This window comes from Diceros bicornis, chromosome 5, assembly GCF_020826845.1.
Source record: "Diceros bicornis minor isolate mBicDic1 chromosome 5, mDicBic1.mat.cur, whole genome shotgun sequence".
NCBI lineage: Eukaryota > Metazoa > Chordata > Mammalia > Perissodactyla > Rhinocerotidae > Diceros > Diceros bicornis.
Window position 1 is genome coordinate 26,571,076 of NC_080744.1, and position 20,466 is coordinate 26,591,541.

Genomic DNA, 20,466 nt, shown 5'->3' on the forward strand with positions numbered 1-20,466 from the left:
GACATACCAGCTATAATCAAGTGACCATTTGCAGAAACAATAATTATAATAGTTATGAAAATTTCTTTTTCATTTTGATATATTTATGTATATATTAACCATTTTTTGCTCCCCTCTCCCGTTTGCCTAATGCGGTAGCATAAGATGTGCTGATATAAATTAATCTTGTACCTCATTATATCTTAGTAGTTAAGGTACAGGATATCAATGGGAGAGTGTGACTCAGATAGAAGAGGAAATTTATCCAAAAATGGATAAAAGAACTTTGGATCCTTTTTGCAGGAGAGGGTTAGCTTGGTTTTGGTTAAAAGAGCAATAATTGCATCATACTAGCAGAAAGCCTAATTTTGCTATTGTCTTTATTTGAAAATTAAGTGTTGTTAAAACAGGTACGTATGGATGCCAAGCTGATGCAGAGGGTACTGTGGTAGTACTGTACTGCCTCAACTTAACTATCTGAAAATATATTTCTGGAATTTGCTTCCCTGTATTGTTCTGGGTTAGGGTTGGCCACAAAAGAGATTTGTGCAAGATTTGGAAGGTAGTTGTGATGAAGCAGCCATAGTCTTTTCTTTCCTGCAGCTTGGTGCTAGGCTCCAAGCACTGTGGCAACTCACACATGCTGCTGCTGATCTGCCAGCTCATCTTATTGTTGACTCACAGCTCCTCCACCTCCCGCCAGATCTCCTCCTTCAGCTTCTCTTTGTGTTGGGCCAAGTATGCAAGTAGCATGATAGCAAGTGACACTCACTTCTCCTGAAAGTCACTGACCACTATATGAGATTGAAAAAGGTGAGAAACAAGTTTTAGTTTATCTTGGTGGGTTCCAGTTGTCCTCAGGGGTTCTAGTATGTCCTTAGAAGTCACAAAAATTCACGCTTTTGTCCACATCCAACTTTTCTTCAGAAATGTTGCTCTAGCTGATTTAGAGCAAATTCAGGCTTAATACCAGATGCAAAGACAAAAGCTTTGTATAGACGCCTCCGCCAACTCCAGCAATCGCATGAATTTTAATCCTTACAATTAATCTCTTATTCTACATCATTAATGGTGGTTATGCTACTCTGATTGCACCCTAACTGACACAAAGCCTAAGAGGAAAGGGCGAAGGAAATGGTTTTCATGACAATTCCAGATTACTAGACCCAGGTTTGTGATGTGAGCATCTTTAAGTGAAACCGCCACTTTAAATCATGATGGGGCTAGGTTTTTAACTTTAGACAACTTTACACATGTTCTGTATTATTGATTTTAAGTCAAAAATTTCAGACTGAGAATGTATTAGAAGAAAGTTATTCTGGACACCTGTTTCTAAATGACATAGACGGAGGTTTTACTTAGAATTAAATCATCTGATCCAGACCACAGACTAAGCACCCACAGCACTACCATTTCTTGTCTGGGATCTGCAGGTGTGCGTTTCAGCTTGCCTCCTGCAGCAGGGGGGGCTCTGTCTTATTGAGCTCTGGAGTTTTTGTTCAGCTTCTACTGTCACTTCAAACACTGTGCGTTCTTGGAGAGCACAAAAATACTTTGCTGAATCTTCCAGCTGTAAGGTTGAAATGGTGAGGCTGATGAATTTAGCTGCTGTCTCTAAGTTTGTAAAATAGCGGCCACTCTTTGCATTTTGGCCAGAAGAACCCTGACTAATAAGGAAAATGATCTCTCCGTTGGGAAGCTGCTTATACCAAAAAATGTAGTACACACTCTGACTTGTTTCATATCTACAGTCCAGGGTGACTGTTGCCCCCTCTTGCCTGGATGTGGCTGTCTGGACTTGAGTAACTCTCTGGGCCACACTGGATCCTGTGGGAAAAATCAGAAAGCAAAGCTGATGTAGTGAGTAAAATATTGTAAGAATTAGACTAATTTAGGATCCAAAGACAAACCAAATTGAAATCATAATATGCTTGCTTTTCTCCAATTCTCCATTCCCATTCAAGTCCATGTGAAGGACCATATGCTTGTGCAATCCTTTCATCCTTAACATTCTTACCCATGTTTGGAACCATCCCTACCAGAGAAGATGAAGGCCATGAGTACTCCTAGCAGGCTGGAGAGCGGCATGTGGCATGTGTCCCCTGCACAAATGTATTTACTTCTGCCTCCAGCTGAGAAGTCAGTGTCTCTGAGTGCCTGGCAGCGCACATACATAGTTCCTGGGTTTTGATGCCCCTCCCCCAAACAGGAATAGGGTTTCTTATGTTCACAGACCACATGGTCTGTGCATACATGAGAAAAAAGTCTGGCTCACCCCAAACCTCTGCTATGTCTACTTGTCTTTCCCTGGTAATTATGTTAGACATTACCTGAAAAAGGGTATAGAAAAAGCAATTAGTATGAAAGGTTTGAGCTGTGGAGAACTGAAGATTGAACTAGTTGACATACGTTGATAATTATTCAGTGGAATAATTTTAGGGGGTCCATTTAAAGTAGATTTTATTATAGGCTGTGGACCCACCTCATAATCTACTAACTGGTCATTCATGTAGCCTATACTTACTTTTCTCCATCCAGAATCTGATGAATCTTTTTAAAAACTCACAGATCTTTGGCTCTCTTGGTGAAAGGCAATCTTATCCAAAATTATTAACGCGTCTGTTTCTTCCTTTTTACTGAGCTCCAGGGCTCAACTTAAGTTTTGCAATAAATAAAAGTACTTCAACATGAAATGATAAAAAATTGTCCTTCTGACTTTTAGAATCTATTCATTTGTTTATGTTTTAATGAAATTATGGTATAAATAAAATGTGTTCTTTTGAAATTTGACATTGAGTTTTATTTATTAGACTGAAAAGGATCAGGGTATTCAGCTCTGTTGCCTCCACGTTGTATTTATTAGATCATGTGTCCTAGAATTGTACTGATGTCACGTTTTTCATCTCCTTGGTCTAAAGCATTCAGTCTCACTTGTTAAATTCTGTGGCTGGGTAATTTTGTTTTTTTGCCATTGTGAGTGCTGTGGCTTTTCAACAAGGAATGTTTCAACCCGTATATAAAATAAACCTACTATTACTAGCAATATACCTAATCCATAGAAGGAAGCAATTTTATAAAATATATTTGGACAGAGTCACTGATTTTTATTGTCAAATATGCAAGAACACCCCAAAATTAAGATTTTTATATTTAGGAGTCAGTGGAAACAAGACCCTGAAGAAGTGACTAGACTACTTACCTATGGAATGGTTGTGCTTTAGTTAGCTCAACAGATACCATGGACACTGCATTTCTCTCTGTGGGAGATCAAGATTTAGCCACCCTGAAATATATCTCTTTACCTTAATTGTTTTCTCTGGCGGACATTTGACCTCGTCCACTAACTGCCTAAAGAATTTAACATAGTAACTCCTTCCTGGAACAAATCTTCTATCTGATGGCTGTAATATAATGTAAAATAGATGTTACAATAGAAAAGGTACCAACAAGCCCATCTTATTGGAAGTTCTCTCTCTCTGGCCACATTCACTGGATGGTCCTGGGAGGAATTGCCAGACAAACATTTATATTTATAAGGGAAATCTCCATTTGTAAAGGTATCTCCCTTATATATGTTATTAAACTTGGTATTATTTTCTCCTGCTAACCTGTCTTGTTAATTATTTGGCCAGCCATAAGAACCTTAAGGGAAAGGGCAGAGGGGGATTCTCCCTCTTCCCCCACACTGTCACGTCAAAAAGCTCTTCACTTAACCCTAGGTAATGAAGATTTTCTCTGATATTTTCTTCTAAAAGAAGTTTTACATGTTATCATTTTACATTTTACACTTGGATGTATGCTCCATTTTGAGACAGTCCTCAAATTTTTGTATAAGTTGTGAAATTTAGGTCAAGGTTTAATTATTTGCCTGTGAATATCCAATTGTTGCAACACCATTTGTTGCTAAGACTATCTTTCCTCTATTGAATTACCTTTGCACCTTTGTCAAAAAATCAGTTTTCCCCACTTGTGTGGGTCTACTTCTGCACTCAGTGGGATAAAATTGTTAATGATATTCTTTACTATCCTGTGAATGTTGTGGAATCTGTAGTGTGGTTTTCTTTTTCATTACTTATATTTATAATAAATATTTTCTTTCTTTTTTACCTTGATAATTCTAATTATGATTCTATCAATTCTATTAATTGTTTTAAGAAAATTAACTTTGTAATTTGTTGGTTATCTTGGTGGTTTGTTTTCTATTTCACTGATTTGACTTTCTATTACTTCCTTCTTTTAGCTTACATTGAGTTTAATTTGTTTCTCTTTTTCTATGTTCTTTTGTTGAAATCCTAGATCATTGTTTTTCAATCTTGCTTCTTTAGTAATATACGTGTTTAAAATGATAGATTTCCTTCTATGTACTATTTTAGCTGCATCCCGTATATATCTAGATGTATGTATTTTTATTATATTTTCACAAGCCCTTTCACAAGTCCTTTCACTTACAGCTATTTCTGTCAAAGGAAAACACTTCCCCATTTTGCCCTAACTTACAATTGCTGAAAATACTTTCACTGGGAATCAGAAATCCCCTCCTTACACATAGGTAAGGATCAGTGTAGAATTTCCCTCCTCCAGTAACCCTCTTCCTTTTTCTCACACCTTCTAGAATGTTAAAAATCATACACGAGGACATCTTGATATGTCAATAGAGATTACATTATTTTACGATGGGGGAGAGAAGGACTCCCATGAAGCCATAAGATTAGCATGTATGGGACACTTCTTTTTTATTACAAATACTAATTAAAGTCTACTGAGGAAACATGAAGGACATAATATCCTATTATAATCTAAGGTCATGGATCAGAACATAGAGAACATATGGTCCCTTTATCCTCAGGGAACTTAAATTTTATTACAGTCTTTCAGATATATTTATATTTTGCATGATTCTAAGACATAATAGAATATAGTTAAATCAACTTTAACGTATTTACATTTCTTCTAAAATATAAATCAGGTAAGTTAAATATTTCTAAGAATTTACCTAGAGAAAAGAAACTAGGAAGCACTGGAATTATCTGCTCTGGAGGAGTTTTGATGTCCAAATGGATAAGAGAAAGTAGAAAAATTCTACCGGTTTCAGAAGATATGGGGCCATGACCATCCAGTGAGGCAGTATTTTTGGTAGCTCTCATCCTGAGCTTAGACAAACATTTAATAATTTCTTCACACTTTACCCTCATGTGTGAAATATGAAAATAGAAAGAATCAATTTTCCTTTTAATGTTAAGACAGCTGGTCACAGAAACAGGAATTGAGGATAAATTCCAAAGCAGCCCTAAAAATGGGAGTGACCTGAGTTATAAATAATAAAAGGTAAAAGAAAGAAAAGCACATTTTTTTTTTCCTGAAGCACAGAGAGAATTTTTCTGTCTGCACTTGATGTCATCTCAAATCCAGTCAAAGAAAAATACCATCCCAGTCCAACAGGAGACAATGATAAGAGTCCCCATTTCTCAATCTACAATCTAATCTCATTCTATTCCAGTATTCTAAGGAAATTGTTATATTGTTTGTTGAATTTTTAATGTGTTTTCTTTTCTTTTCATTTGTTCATTCATTAATGCATATCTTCAATATATATTTACCAAGTACCTGCTATGTGCCTACTAAATGGGCCATACTTGCTTCTCATTCATGACAGAGACAGTCTCAATCTTCAGTCAACTGACTCCCAATACTCAAGAACAGCCAGATAAAACCTACCAAAGAGAACTCTGTATCCACACAATGTAACAAAGAAAAGAACAATGAACTCTGCTTCTGGGCCCAGTCACAGAAGGGTTCTGCTGGAGGAGATGCTTGAACTGGGACTTAAACCATCAGTAGATTTCCCAGTAAAAAGAACAGGATAAGGGAATTCTGGTCATAGACTAACTCAGTGTGGTTGGAGGTTGGGCAGTATATGGGTGAAAACATTATAAATTTATATTTGAGAAGCTAATGTGGCCCTGACATTGAAGGACAACAGGTGTTATTCAAAGTGTTGATTTCCAAAGTGGTATTTTTTAAACTCTTAAACTAAACACAGATATTATTTAGGTAGATGGATAGAGAGACAGATACATACATACATACGTACGTACATATAGATGATTGATAGATATAAGTTGAAGCAAAGTAAAAGATAATAATTTTCTAGATTTTCTAAGGATCATTTCTGGCTACTTGGACATGTGTATATGGGGCACACGTTAATATTATCTGAAGTATCATTGCCCCTTTGTGGCCATATAGAGAAGTTACAGTAAACAATTTTCTATAGCTTTCTAGCAGTTCATGTTCGGCAACCCCTGCATCAATCAGAGCATGAAATAAGTGGCTGAGTTTTCTTCTTGAGCCAATGACTTATTCAGAATAAAGGAGATTTTCTCAGAAAGCTGTCTCAGAAAGGAGCAGCAGAAACCTTTTCTGCTTTTACTAAGGTGTGCCTCAGGTAGACCTGGAGGGCTTAGTTGGGTTCTGTATGAACCAAGAGAGAACAGGCCTCCTGAAATATTCGTGGTAGCACCTCACCTGCCCTAAAATCCCTTCGAAGGCAGAAATTGGCCCTCAGGATGAGTCTCTGCACGAGGCTGTCCTTCCTTCCATAATATCAACATCAGATCAGACAGAACCCTTCACACTGAAGAGAAGATGTCCTTAAATGGCTTTGAAATTAGACAATTGTCCTATATCTTTGTCAACACTTGATATAGTCATCTTTTTATTTTTAGCCAACGTAATGGATGTGTAGTGATCTCACTGCAGTATTAACTTGTACTTCCCCAATGACTAATGATGAAGCACACAGGATGGAAAACCTTTTCCATAAAGGATTGAATAATAAATATTTTTGGCTTTGCAGGCCATTCAGTCTCTGTTAAAACTATTCAACTCTGCCATTGTAGCATGAAAGAAACCGTTGATAATAAATAAGCCTTTCTGAATTTTATTGTAAACAAAACTTTGTTTACAAAATAGGCAGCTGGCTGGATTTTGCTTGTGGGCTATATTTTGTAGACCTCTGATACAAAGCATTTTTTATGTGCTTATTGGTCATTCATATATCCTTATGAAGACTTTCCTGAAATATTTTGCCCATTTTTAAACTAAGTAACTTGTCTTTTATTGAGATTTTTTTTAAATGGCATGTTCTTGATGTAATGTTGAATCTTATTGCTATGTGGACACAATTGTCCATAACTGCTTTGAAAAAGCTGATTTTGGAACTGGTGACTTAGCAGATGTACAGAGCAGTAAACGTCACAACTCTGACTGGAATGAGCTGCAAAAAGAAATTCACTTTCCCATAAATGTTGATGATTTTATAAGTTCTGATATCATGTCAACTACTACTGCTGGTGTTGAGTTTCAAACAAGGACAGACATCCTTGATTTTTAGATTTTTTGTGAGTATACTCACAGAAAGTTACCCAAGTCCAAATATCCCACAAGAAAATATGCACTGACAGTTGTCAAAGGATGAGACCACTACCCAATATAGGAAATAAAAAGACAAAGCTGAATTTATTGTCTACATTAGTAAGGGAGAGTTACGCAAGTCAGACACAACCTTGCTGAGCACAACAAATTGCTGATTTATATTGGGTTTGGGGGAAGCATGGAATTCAAGGATTGGTAAACTTTCAGAGGTGTAGTGTGTTGACATCATCTGTCAGAAGTGTGGTCACTATTGTGAAGTTTTTGTTAATTGGTAGGCACTCAGGAGCATGTTATTTGGAGTGAGTCAATCCCTGATTGGCTGACTGTCAGAAGCCTGACTTTGATTATTGGCTTACAAAAGTGTGTTCACTGAGATGAGTTGTTGATCAATTAAACAGGTGTAAAACTGGGTCTAGTGGTTACTTGTTACCATGGGTATGGAACAATCCGTCTTTTCCTACTTCTGTGGGAACAATTTTATTTTCAGTTCTCTTCATAATTCTCCTCTCCTCTCCATGCACACACCCTTTTGTTCCTCATTCAGCCAAAGTTGCAGAAGAGACTTTCAAAGATTGTCCAGATCTTCCTTACAGTAGTTGATTTTCATTGACAAAGAGTTTTGGCTTGTGGAGATCCGATTATTGGTTTGTATGAATTTATCTGTTTTTTGTCTTTGGATTACTTGTTGAAGCTATTGTCTGGATAGTGACTGCACAGAAACAGTTAAGACCCCAACAAAACCATGCAATAAACAAGTAAACTAAAACTATCCTAAAAAGGAACTGTAAGACACTTTGCAGCCATGACCCAAGATTTCCCAAAACTAATTAAGAAAACAAGTCCAAGTATTTTTATGAGTTTATTTTAGATAACTAGATTGATTCTATATTTCTCTCTCTCTTTCTATCTATCTATCTATCTATCTATCTATCTATCTATCTATCTACTTAAATTGTTTTTACTCATCTACAGTATTAATGTGGTATCAACACGAATTATTAGCAATGGCAAATATATCTCCTGGTTGACCCAAAGAAAATATAAGCTCATTCTAATAAACACAACCTTTTGGGTTAAGGAATTTTCACTGTTTTTTGGTGCGCCAGGACTTTGGTTATATTATTTACTATGTCAGCTAATGTGAGGAAAGAATTTCCAATGGCCACCTCAAGTTGTCTAATAATTACAAATGGTGTCACTACTCTGAGGAGTCTTTCATGAGAAAGGTTTTCACCCCTTTAGACTCTTTGTAAGGAGATGTGGGCAATATAGGATGTTTGGGAGTCATGTCCTTGGAACGGCCTAACTAATAAACCGATGGAACAATTAGCCTTGGTTCTGGGTTGCCAGTGAAAAGACTGACTCCCACATAGGAAAGAGAACCCAGGAGTTGTAGGTATACTATTTCCGCGTATCATTTTGAGAAATAATCAGTGTGGTAAGTTATATTGTTTCTAATATAAGGATTTTTTTTTCACTTACTTTTTTCACTTATTTCCTACAAAGAGTATAATATTGGTAGTGTTAGTGTAACATACCTTTGTATCATTTCCCAAAGTAGTTGTAATAACGTATCATCAGAGGATTGAGTGAATTAAGTTGATTATTATCTGTAGTAAAGACTATACTTAGGCAATTTGCTATTAATAATGGGATGATAGGCTAAGTCAGAATTTATAAACTTAAATTAGTAAAAAAAAAAAAAAGATATGACTAAACAAGAGTGTGCAAAGGGAAATGAGTCATGAAGAAGTCTCATGTTCCAATGGTATTGGGAAGAAGCTGTCTACTTTGTGTAGTCATCCGCTTGTTCTGAGGTTCTTGAGTTAATAGTCAACTTCTGAGAATCATTCACTTATGGAGATTCTGTAGAAAACTTCAGTTGTGGACGCCTAATGGGTCTAACTTTCTAGTAGTGTTAAAATACACTCCTTTTTTCCAGAGGATTTGGAATAAAGACAGAAAGATTTTTGAGAAAGGGGAAAAGCATTGCATAATTCAAATTTATAACTAACTGGTCCCGTTAAATATGTCCCTGTATCACTAGATTTAAGTTAGAATGTGTAAAGATAGGCAATAGAAAATCTGTTTTTTGTTTTTTTGCCATTGTGAGTGCTGTGGCTTTTCAACAAGGAATGTTTCAACCCGTATATAAAATAAACCTACTATTACTAGCAATATACCTAATCCATAGAAGGAAGCAATTTTATAAAATATATTTGGACAGAGTCACTGATTTTTATTGTCAAATATGCAAGAACGCCCCAAAATTAAGATTTTTATATTTAGGAGTCAGTGGAAACAAGACCCTGAAGAAGTGACTAGACTACTTACCTATGGAATGGTTGTGCTTTAGTTAGCTCAACAGATATTTCTGGACCACCAGTCATTGTGTAAGAGCTGGCTTATAATCCAGGCTTTATCTATTAGATTTTTAATCTTTGGGAAGAATTCCAAACTCCTCATTTTATAAAATTAGGTGATTGGAGCAGGTGATTTCTAAATTATTCTACATTTTTTTGACTGGGTAGCTGCAGTGACTAATACAGTGACTAAAAAGACAATTGAAATATAATCTGGTTACTCCGTGTCTAAAGCATGATCTGCTGAGAAGACTCCGTTCATCCTCAGTAGGTGTTGACGTCACTACAGGTTTGGTTTTGAAATTATAGCCAACTTCAAAAAACGTAACTGTTTAAATGGTCTGCACATAATTTAATGTACAACAAGAACCTTTTTCTTCAGAGTGCCCAACTCTTGTTGATAACTGTACATATTCAGTTATTACCAGGACAAAAAATGTTTTACCATGCTAAATAAAACCAAATAATTTAAATCTATGAAAATACATAGATGATAGGTTGGTAGATAGATATATAGATGATGATGGATAGATAGATAGATAGATAGATAGATAGATAGATAGATAGATGATAGATAGAAGCGAATCCTCTCAAGTTAAACACTATTTCATTGTTTAATTTTTTTTGTAGACTTAGAACCCTCCAATGCACTATGTTTATTAATTTGTATTATATATTATCTGTCTCCCCCACTACAGGTTACTAGAATATAAAATCATCACAGGTAAATATTTTTGTTTTTGGTCATGGATCTATTTCCAGTACTAACACTAGTGATGGAAAATTGTAGCCTCTAAATATATATATTTATAAAATACTATTAAATAGAGTTAAGAGTAGAGGGCTGACCATCCAGAATTGTAGCTTTCTCTTAAATTGTATTGGAAGCTGCTTTTGATGGAAAAACTTTTTAACTGGCAGAAAACAAGCCACTCTTCATGTTCTCATTCAATTTGAAGGCTAATCACCACCTAATTTACTCTAATATCCTGTCCTAGTCTTCTTTCCTAATAGAAACTTATTCATAGAAATCTCTTTCAAGGGTCAGCCCGGTGGCACAAGCGGTTAAGTGTGCGCGCTCTGCTGAGGCGGCCCGGGGTTTGCCAGTTCCGATCCCGGGCGCACACCGATGCACTGCCTGGTGGGCCATGCTGTGGTGGCGTCCATATAAAGTGGAGGAAGATGGGCATGGATGTTAGCCCAGGGCCAGTCATCCTCAGCAAAACAAGAGGAGGATTGGCAGATGTTAGCACAGGGCTGATCTCCTGACAAAAAACAAAAAACAAAAAAAAAAAAAGAAAAGAAAAGAAATCTCTTTGTCCCTAGAGTAAGTTGTAAACTCTGTATGTGTGCAAGTGGAGAGGAAAGGAGAGTGATAGAGGAAGAGTGAAGAAGGGCTGCTTTGCTTTGAGGCATATGGCTACCTGAGGTTGCTAACATATTTAAAATTAGAGATTTTCTGCTATTGAAATTAGCCATCGAGAACTCAGCCTTGCCTGAAAATGAAAATTTCGAGGATGAAGGAGCTGTGAGCTTCCACCTGAGCTAACCGACGGCAGCTGACTCACAATCGCACTCAGTCCCAGGCTGATGGGTCAGAATGAGGAAACTTAAACTGCCTGCTAAGTGGGATAAACTAACTGAGTGGTCCTCCAAGGCCCTTGAAATGAGAAGTTCCATAACCGGGGCAGAAGGGGTGGTCAGTTGCCTCTGCGGAAAGCACTTCTGTTGGATATACAGAGCCTCACTTTTTGTAGCCCAGGACCCACTTAAACTTAGCAGAGGTTCTCTAAGATACTCAGGCTCTTCATGAACTTCCTCCTTCAAGCATAGCTTCTCTTCATCCCTGCTTCGTTCCAGCCAAAAGACACTGTCAGCCAGAGCAGTCAAGGATCCTTTCCCTGTCTTTTCTTCTGCTATAGTCTGTTCCTCATAGATATTTGAAACCCTGACATCAAGTTGTAAGTCATGTTAGGTGAGTATGAATCCCAAGGCTAACATTTAGTTTGCTCCAAATCTTTTGGTTGACATGTAAAGTAAGACATATAAAGTAAGAGTTGACATATAAAAATTAAATTTAAAATTATAAAATCTGTACAGATTTGGGACATATGCATACTTACTCTGTCTCTTCCTTCACACACATCAGTATCACAGATGGCCCTTGTCTTCTGACGTCATTTGGATTACATTACCATTTTTGCTGATATTTCATCTGAAAGGGAGTAAAACAAACCATAGCCTCTGGATGGTGAACATGATTCTGGAAAATTAATGAATGAGAGAAGGGATATCTGGGGTCACAGAGTAGGAGATCTGAAGGAAAGCTCAAAAAGGCAACAATGGGCCAGGAGAGAAACCTGGAGATACGAGTGAAGAATGTCCTTTATCACTCATGGAGCAGAGATGTTTGAGTATGAAAAATGGATAGTGCTGGGGAGGATGTGTATAGCAGTGGCTAGGAGAGTTGGTTGATTATGCCAAGAAAAAATTAAAAGACAAGTGTGAACATTGAGGAGTTTGACTTGAATAATAATGAAAGCAGTCAAACCTGCAGAACTGTTTCAAAGAATAAAGTTACAGTGGGTGTATTAGACATTGTTGGTACCCTGCTCAAATTCTCTCAGAAACCTCACATATGCTCATCCCCCAACTTCTGTGTGCTTGGGTGCTGGCAGCCTAAATAATAAATGACTTTTGTGGGTTTACTAAAGCCCAGCTCCCTTGTCTCTCAGTGGGACAAGTGTAGTAGGATTTATACTCTAGAGCTCCCCACAAAATCAGGCTGACAGAATGTCAGGAACATCATCTGAAATCTGGACCTTGTTTGGCCTTTTCCCTCCCCATTCAGGTGCACAAATCCTCATCTCAAGGTCGGCCTCTGGGGAACAGGACCTAAGACAGTGGGTATTTAAATAGTTTGTTCATTATTTTAATTTGTTAAAAATAGCAGTACTTCTCATAATTATGATGTCTTCAAGAAATCTGATATATCTATAGTGTCAGACATTGTAAAAATCAACACTAATGATGTTTTCTGTTAAAAAGTCAGAAACTTAGAAGAAATGAGCTTTAGTCTTCATTTATTTTGGAAAATACCTCTAAGCACAGTTAGTATTTGATTCAAGATAAAATATCGCATTCCTGTTTTTCATCACTGATATTGTCAGAATCCATGGTTGTTCCATGATGGCGATGCATGATGTGTTTGGTTACTTATATTTTTGTCAGAATTAGGCTAAGGACAAGATGACAGCTTTTGCTCTCAATGGAGAAAGTCAGTGTATCACAAAAAAAAAGCTGAACTATTGTTTATCTTCTGTCTAGGTTTGTTCTCTGCGCTAGCAACATGAATAGGAGGCTGTGAATTCCATAATGGCAGTGTGAGTAGATCCATCAGGACTTTCCCCAGCAAAACAATCATAACTGGTGAAAATTATTTTTAAAATATTAAAGTCTCTGGACATTCTCCTAAAAATATACAACAGATAAAAAAGAGCATACAGGAAATATTTATTCAGGAAAATCTATTAAATCTCCATAAGAACAGAAAGAGTCTATGGCCTTGGAGCCACGACCCACTTCCTACTCCCAGCTCAGCATGACAGAAGCTATATTTTGGGTGGATGCAGCCAAGAACACAGGGTTTTGCCTCCCCCCATCTCCCAGTATGGACTACAGTATCTCCCTGGGAGGGGCTGATTTCTGACACGTCTCATCTCCCCCAGATTTATTTTGCGGAAGCTCTATTGGAAAGCAAAAGGAACTGAGAGGTCTAGTGCTACTTTTCACCTCCTCGCCCCCAGTCATAGGGCAGAAGCTACCCGGGCATGGCAGATGGAGAATACTGGGCCTCTATTGCCCTCACCCCAGCTCACTCATAGGCAAACCAAGAAAACCAGAGGCTATTGCCCCCACCCAGCACACAGTCCACAAAGCTGGGATGTCACTCTGAGACAACTGGGCCACTGTCCCTTCTCACAGCTGCAGGGCAGTGGCACAGAAGTTGTGCCAAGGGAGAAAGGCAGCTATAAGAACAGTGGACTCTCCCCTAGGGAAGACTTTATTTGGTACAGAGCATTGGGAGGTAAAGTTTAAGCGTGCTATTGAAAACAAAGGAGATTTTGATGGTAAGCAATTAAGGGAAGGCTGGTAGCTCAATGAGAGCAATAAGCTAAATCACAGACAACTAGATATAAATTTAACAGAGAGAACAGGAAAAGAGATAGCTAGGAAGAGTCTTCCAGGGGTCTGAAAAGCCTCAAAGATAAGCCTCAAAAATAAACCCTCTGCAAAGGGGCTTGGATTTAATTGGATCAGACCTCAGAGCAATTTATGACCCTAGGACATTGTTGAAAACAGTAGAACAATCAGCCAGAACTTAGTGGAGACTATTGGCTAGGTGTGATAGCAACAGATGCAGATAGCTTAACACAGAGATCAGGGAAAAACATTGTCAAAGAGAGCCTTGCCAAAACCACTATCATGCCGGAGTGTCTGGGCACATATCCAACACTGTGTCCTTGGAATAACAACATCATAGGCTGCACACTGTGGGGAAAAAGAACTTAACAGAAATAGTCAAGTCACTAAACAAATAAATAAGTAAACAACAACAAGCCCTGAGGGGGTGTGGAATGGATGTCCACAGTTGCGATAATATATGTGGTAACTAAATACTGGGCCTGTGGGAGATCAAAATTGGCCACCCTGAAATATATCTCTTTACCTTGATTATTTTCTCTGATGGACATTTGACCTCCCCCACTCACTGCCTAAAGGAATTTAACTCTGCATATAGACAGACTGGAAGGGTCCTTGCTAAGCCCATTCTTTTCAAAGTTCTGTTTACCAAACATTTACATTTGTAAAGGTATCTCCCTCTATGAACTGTGAAGAGGTGGGGATGACCTTATCTCTGGAAACTCTTATCAGGATGGAAGAAAAGGACTTAAATGGACATACTCATGATTACTATAATTTCTGTTTCTCCGGCCACATTCTCTATAAGTTGCCCTGCAAAGAATTGTCTGACAAACATTTACATTTCCCTCTCCATGTGAATTGTCTTCTTCCTCTCTGAAATCCCAAATCCCCCACCCCCAATATCCTCCTTTGTCTTTAGCTGAGGATGGTATTTAAGGTGGTGGCTTTAGTCATTTTGGTGAGAAACTCCATTTCCCTGGTTTCCCCAAGTAAACATGTTATTAAACTTGATATTATTTTCTCCTGCTCACCTGTCTTTTAATTATTTGGCCAGCCATAAAAACCTTAAAGGAAAGGGCAAAGGGAGATTCTCCCTCTTCCCCAACAGGCCCCAAAGATATCCAGGTCCTGATGCTTGGAATCTGAAAATGTGAGTTTAAATGGCAAAAGGGACTTTGGATATGTGATTAATTAAAGGGTCTTAATATAAATTATCCTGGATTATCTGGGTAGATGCTAAATATAATCACAAATGTCCTTATAAGACAGAAGCAGAAGCGTATTTGACTTCAGAAGAGAAGGAGACGTGGTGATGGAAGCAAGAGGTTGGAGTGATTCAAGAAGGAATCATGAGCCAAGGAATCCAGTGGCCTTCAGAAGCTAGAAAAGGTAAGGAAATGGATTCTCCCTCAGTGCCTCTAGAAGGAATCAACCCTGCTAAGACCTTGACTATAGTCAGTGAAACTGATTTCAGACTTGTTGCATCCAGAACCATAAGAGAACAAATTTGTTATCTTTTTGTCGGCAGAGTTGGTTCCTGCTGAGGGCTGTAAGAGAGAATCTGTTCTATTCCTGTTTTCTGGTTTCTGATAATTAGGTGGCAATTTTTGTGTTCCTTGGCTTGTAGAAGCATTACTTAAATCTCTACCTTCATCTTCATGTGGTGTTCTCCCTATGTGTCTGTCTCTGTGTCCAAGTTTCCACTTTTTATAAGGACATCAGTCACACTGGATTAGGGCCCATGCCAAAGACCTCATCTTATCTTAACTAATAACATTTGCAAAGACCCTATCTCTAAATAAGGTCACATTCTGAGGTACTAGGGGATAGAACTTCAACATATAAATTTTGGGAGGGGGCACAATTCTACCCATAACTGCAGCCATAGGAAACTATATAGAATATATTATCTAAAATGTCCACTTTTCAATAAAAAATTATAAGACATGGAAGGAAATAGGAAACTATGACCCTTTTACAGAAAAAAAAATTAGGCAATAGAAACTGCTTTTGAAAGGGTTCAGATGTTTGACTTAGCAGACAAAGATTTCAAAGTATCTAGTTTAAATATGTTCAAAACATAAAGGAAATCATGTCTAAAGAAGTAAAGAAAGTACGATGGTAGCAACTCATAAATTATAGAATATCTATAAAGTGGTAGAAATTGTTTTTTAAAAGGAACAAAATGGAAATTCTGAAGTTGGAAAGTAGAATAATCAAAATAAAAAATTCTAAAGGGCCTCAATAGTATATTTGAGCTCCCAGAAGAAGCAATCACTGAACTTGAAGGTGGATCTACAGATAACACAATCTGAAAAACAGGGTAAAATGAAGAAGAAAAGTGAACACAGAATCAGAGAAATAGGGGACACTATTAAGAACACAAACCAATGCATAATAAGAGTACTAGTAGGGGAGAAGAGAGAGAAAGTAGCAGTAAAAGTATTTGAAGAAATAATGGATGAGAACTACCCCAATTTGACAAAAAACAATCTGCTCACTTAAGAAGCTCAATAAATTCAAGTAGGATAAATTCAAAGAGATTTACACCCAGTCAATTCATAGTAAAAATGTTGAAAGATAAACAGAAAATCTTGAAAGCACAAAAAGAAAAACAAATCTTTACATACAAGGTAACTCTAATAAAATTAACAGCTGACTTCTCAACAAAAACACTGGAGCCAGAAGGCAGTGGGAAGATATATTCAAAATAAAATATAGAAAGAAAAAATACCATCAATGAAAAATCCTATATTCAGAAAAATTATCTTTGAAAAATTAAAGTAATGAAAGACATTCCTAGGTAAATATGAAATGAGAGAATTCATTGCTCTCAGATCTGTCTTACAAGAAATAGTAAAGGGATTTCTCATGACTGAAAGCAAATGACCCCAGACAATAATTTGCATCCACACATGCAAAAAAAAGTATACCATTAGATGTAATTATTTAGATAATTATAAAAGACAATGTTAACTGTATATTTATTCTACTTTCTTCTCTTACCTGATTTAAAGGGCAACTGTATAAAACAGCATGCATATAGTTGTATTATTGGCCCTGTTACATATAGAAATGTAATATATTTGACAATGAAAGCATAAAGGAAGAAGGTAGTTTCAAAACTGTATTCAAGCAAGGAAATAACACCATATGGTAACTTGAATCCACAGGAATTAATAAAGAGAATCAAAAATGGTAAATAAGAGGGTCAACACAACAAATCCCATAGATACATACTTGTTTGTCTTTTTTATCTCACCTTCTTAAAAGACGTGAAGTTATAAAGATATAAAGTAACAATTATAACAATAATTATTGGTGTTTGTGGTTTGTCACATATATAAATGTAATATGAATAAGAATTACAGCACAAAAAGGAGGAAGTAGCAGTAATTATAGTTACTACATAGTAGTAACATTTCTATATCTCAGAGCAATTAAGTTAGCATAATTCTAAAGGAGATACTAATAACTTAAGATGCATATCATAAGCCCTAAAGAAAGCAATAAGAAAATAACTCAAAAAATATAGGGAAAAATAATTAAAGGAATTAAAATGTTAACACAAGAAAATATTCACTTAATGCTAAAGAAAGCAGTAAAGAAAGAAGCAGAGAGACAAAAAAAGACATGGAACACATAGTAAACAAAATTAAAATTACAGACATAAATTACACTATATCAGTAAGAACATTAAATGTGAAAGGACTAAAAAATCCAATCAAAAATCAGAGATTATCAGACTGGTTAAAAAAATGATATACAACTATATACTATCTATAGGAGACATATTTTCAATTCAAAGATAAAAATAGTTTAAAAATAAAAGGATGGATTATAACATTGTAAAAATTTCAGGTCCAAAATTTCACAATGTTAGAAACCATTAAAACATCAATAAAAAAAAATAAAATAAAATAAAAATAAAAAAATAAAAATAAATAAAAATAAAAGGATGGAAAAAAATATATTATCCAAACATGAAACATAAGAGAGCTGGAGTTGCTATACTATTATCAGACAAGATCAAATTTAAGCCCAAAATGTTACTAGAGATAAAGACGGATATTTTATAATGATAAAAGTTCCAATCCATCAGGAATATTTAACAATTATAAACATATATATACCTAACAACAACCAAAACATATAAAGCACAAATGGACAGAATAGAAGGGAGAAATAGATAACTCAACAATAACAGCTGGAGATTTCAATATCTGACTTTCAATAATAGAACAACTAGCCAGAATATCAACAAGGAAATGGAAAACTTGAACAACACAATAAACCAGGTAGATCTAACAGACATCTACCCAACAACAGAATACAAATTTTTCTCAAGCATGTAGGCAACATTCTCCAGGATAGACCACACCCTAGAAGATAAAATACACCTCAAGAACACAAATGGAACTCAGTTGAATGGAATATACACCTTAAAGATTTTCCATAATATCTGAACATTCAGCAAATTTTTTTGTAAGCTTTGCTGCACTAGTAGGATGGGATACAACTACTTGTAATTGCCTTGTGATACATTGTGGTGAAGCAGACCTGAACATTCTTGAGACACCCAACTAAGCTGGATCATTGTCTAATAACATCTTTATTGGAGTGATTATCCTTTTCTTATTGTTCATTTCACTTTTTACCCTTGTGGAGTCCAGCATACTGTGGCTTAACTGTTTATTTTAGTTCTGTTCTCTTATCAGTTATTCTGCTAGTTCTGCATTAGAGGTTTATATTGCAGAAAGAGGTATAGATTGAGGAGGGAAGATAAAGACCAAAGTCCCAAACCTGTAGAGTCAAAAAATATCTGTGGTTAAAACCCTACCAAAGTGGGTTAGGAATATTAAGCTGTGCAAATGCTGTGTGTTGGTCTTGTGATGTGATTGTGGTTGGAGGAGGAGCTGAGCCCAGCTGAGTGTTTGTGTACAGGTTGCAGGTGCCTGGGGAGCACTGTGGCTCCACAGCACAGAAATAAATGGCTGAGCCTGTGGTCTGGGAAGAGGAAATATACAGTGAGCTGTGGCGTTCTTTCATGACTGTCGTAGCTTTTAATCTTCCATTCTGCTTTGTCCCTGAAGGAATGTAGAAGAGGCTGATGAGGTGGCCCCCAGGATTTTGGCGAAACCACTGCACGTTGTTCACAGAGGTGGAAAAATTGCACCGCATCGTGGAACTGGCTCCCTCCTGGAGACTCAGGGTTGGGGGACTCTGTTCCACCTGCACCCCTCTCACACCTGATGAGAAACAGAGAAACAGTCACACATGGTGGTCACTGTAACACCTACAAAACCTGGAAAATGCCCGCATAGATTATGAAAAGGGTAGAAATTCTGCAAGACCTGAGCTCCTTTCCCTCCCTCCCTCGGCAATACTGCAGCCACTAAATCCTTTCTGCATTCCCATCTGAGACAGCCCCGACTCACAGCAAACCTGGGTGCACAAAATCCCCAGCACAGTGCCCAGCAGCCTCTTCATGATGCTTCTCCTTGTTGCTCGGGACATTTTCACAAGATATATTTAACTAAACCCTGGGGTGATGAGTGTCATGACTTGGTTCTGCAACCGTTCCTGCTTCTGCAACCAATCAGCCTCACCCACAAACCCTGCTCAGGCCCAGAGACTCTGTGAAGGAAGCTCTACCCTCCAGCCTCACCAGGACTGAGCATGGACTGGAGGGTGGTGGAGTGAGAAGGGAAAAGAAAGGTAATTATTCTAGTACTCAAGGAAGATTTTCTGATAATCCTAGATGTGGTACAGTGTGAGAAGGAAAGGGAGAGGCCTCCTTGGGAGGGACAGGTGCCTCATCTGTGCTAATTACGGACTGGGGAAGATCATAGAAAGAACATCCACACATTTAAATCCAAAAAACATGCACATATTCTGACAAAAGTATCTTTACTAACATATGAATTAATTATATGAGTCATTCCAATCATTCAAAGTAACAAAAACATGAATGTTATGTATTATATACTTAATGAATTCCTATTTTTGGAGTATATGAAATGTATGGATTGGGACTCTTCTGGAATAACCAAGACTTGTGGTAAATATTGTTATAAGAAATGAACCTAGTGAGACTGTAAATAATAAGAAAAAAAATAGGATCAATTCAGACATTATTTTTACATATTATCCTTGCTGTTGTGTCAACATGTTTCATTTTTCTAATTCTTGTCTGTAAAAGCTTCCTTCGGTTCACATTAGCAGTTCAGTTCATCTTTTTCCTTTCTAATTCCTCTGTCTTTCTCTTTTCCTCCTCCTTTCCCCAACTGCTACATTTCTACTGTCATATTCTCCTTTTTCCCTTTAACTTTTCTTTCTTCTCTCTTTTTGGTTTTCTAGTTTCAGGAAAGAGACAGAAAGAATATTAAAGAAAAGGTGGCTTTTATGGTTTAGAAATAATTTTGAACCTATGACATGAAAATTCATATTTCCCCTGATACATAAAAATCTTAGGCAATAAAAA

General features: G+C 36.9%; 2 gene segments (V, D, J or C); both read right to left on the bottom strand.

Annotated features, from left to right (window-relative positions):
- Nucleotides 1-1,369: 1,369 nt before the first annotated feature.
- LOC131405478 (T cell receptor delta variable 1-like) lies at nt 1,370-2,100 on the bottom strand. The segment is given in 2 exon segments: nt 1,370-1,806; nt 2,019-2,100. Coding segments are annotated over 2 exon segments (486 nt in total).
- A 198-nt stretch (nt 2,101-2,298) lies between these two features.
- LOC131405479 (T cell receptor alpha variable 22-like) lies at nt 2,299-19,550 on the bottom strand. The segment is given in 3 exon segments: nt 2,299-2,309; nt 18,823-19,231; nt 19,421-19,550. Coding segments are annotated over 3 exon segments (499 nt in total).
- Between the last annotated feature and the right edge of the window lie 916 nt (nt 19,551-20,466).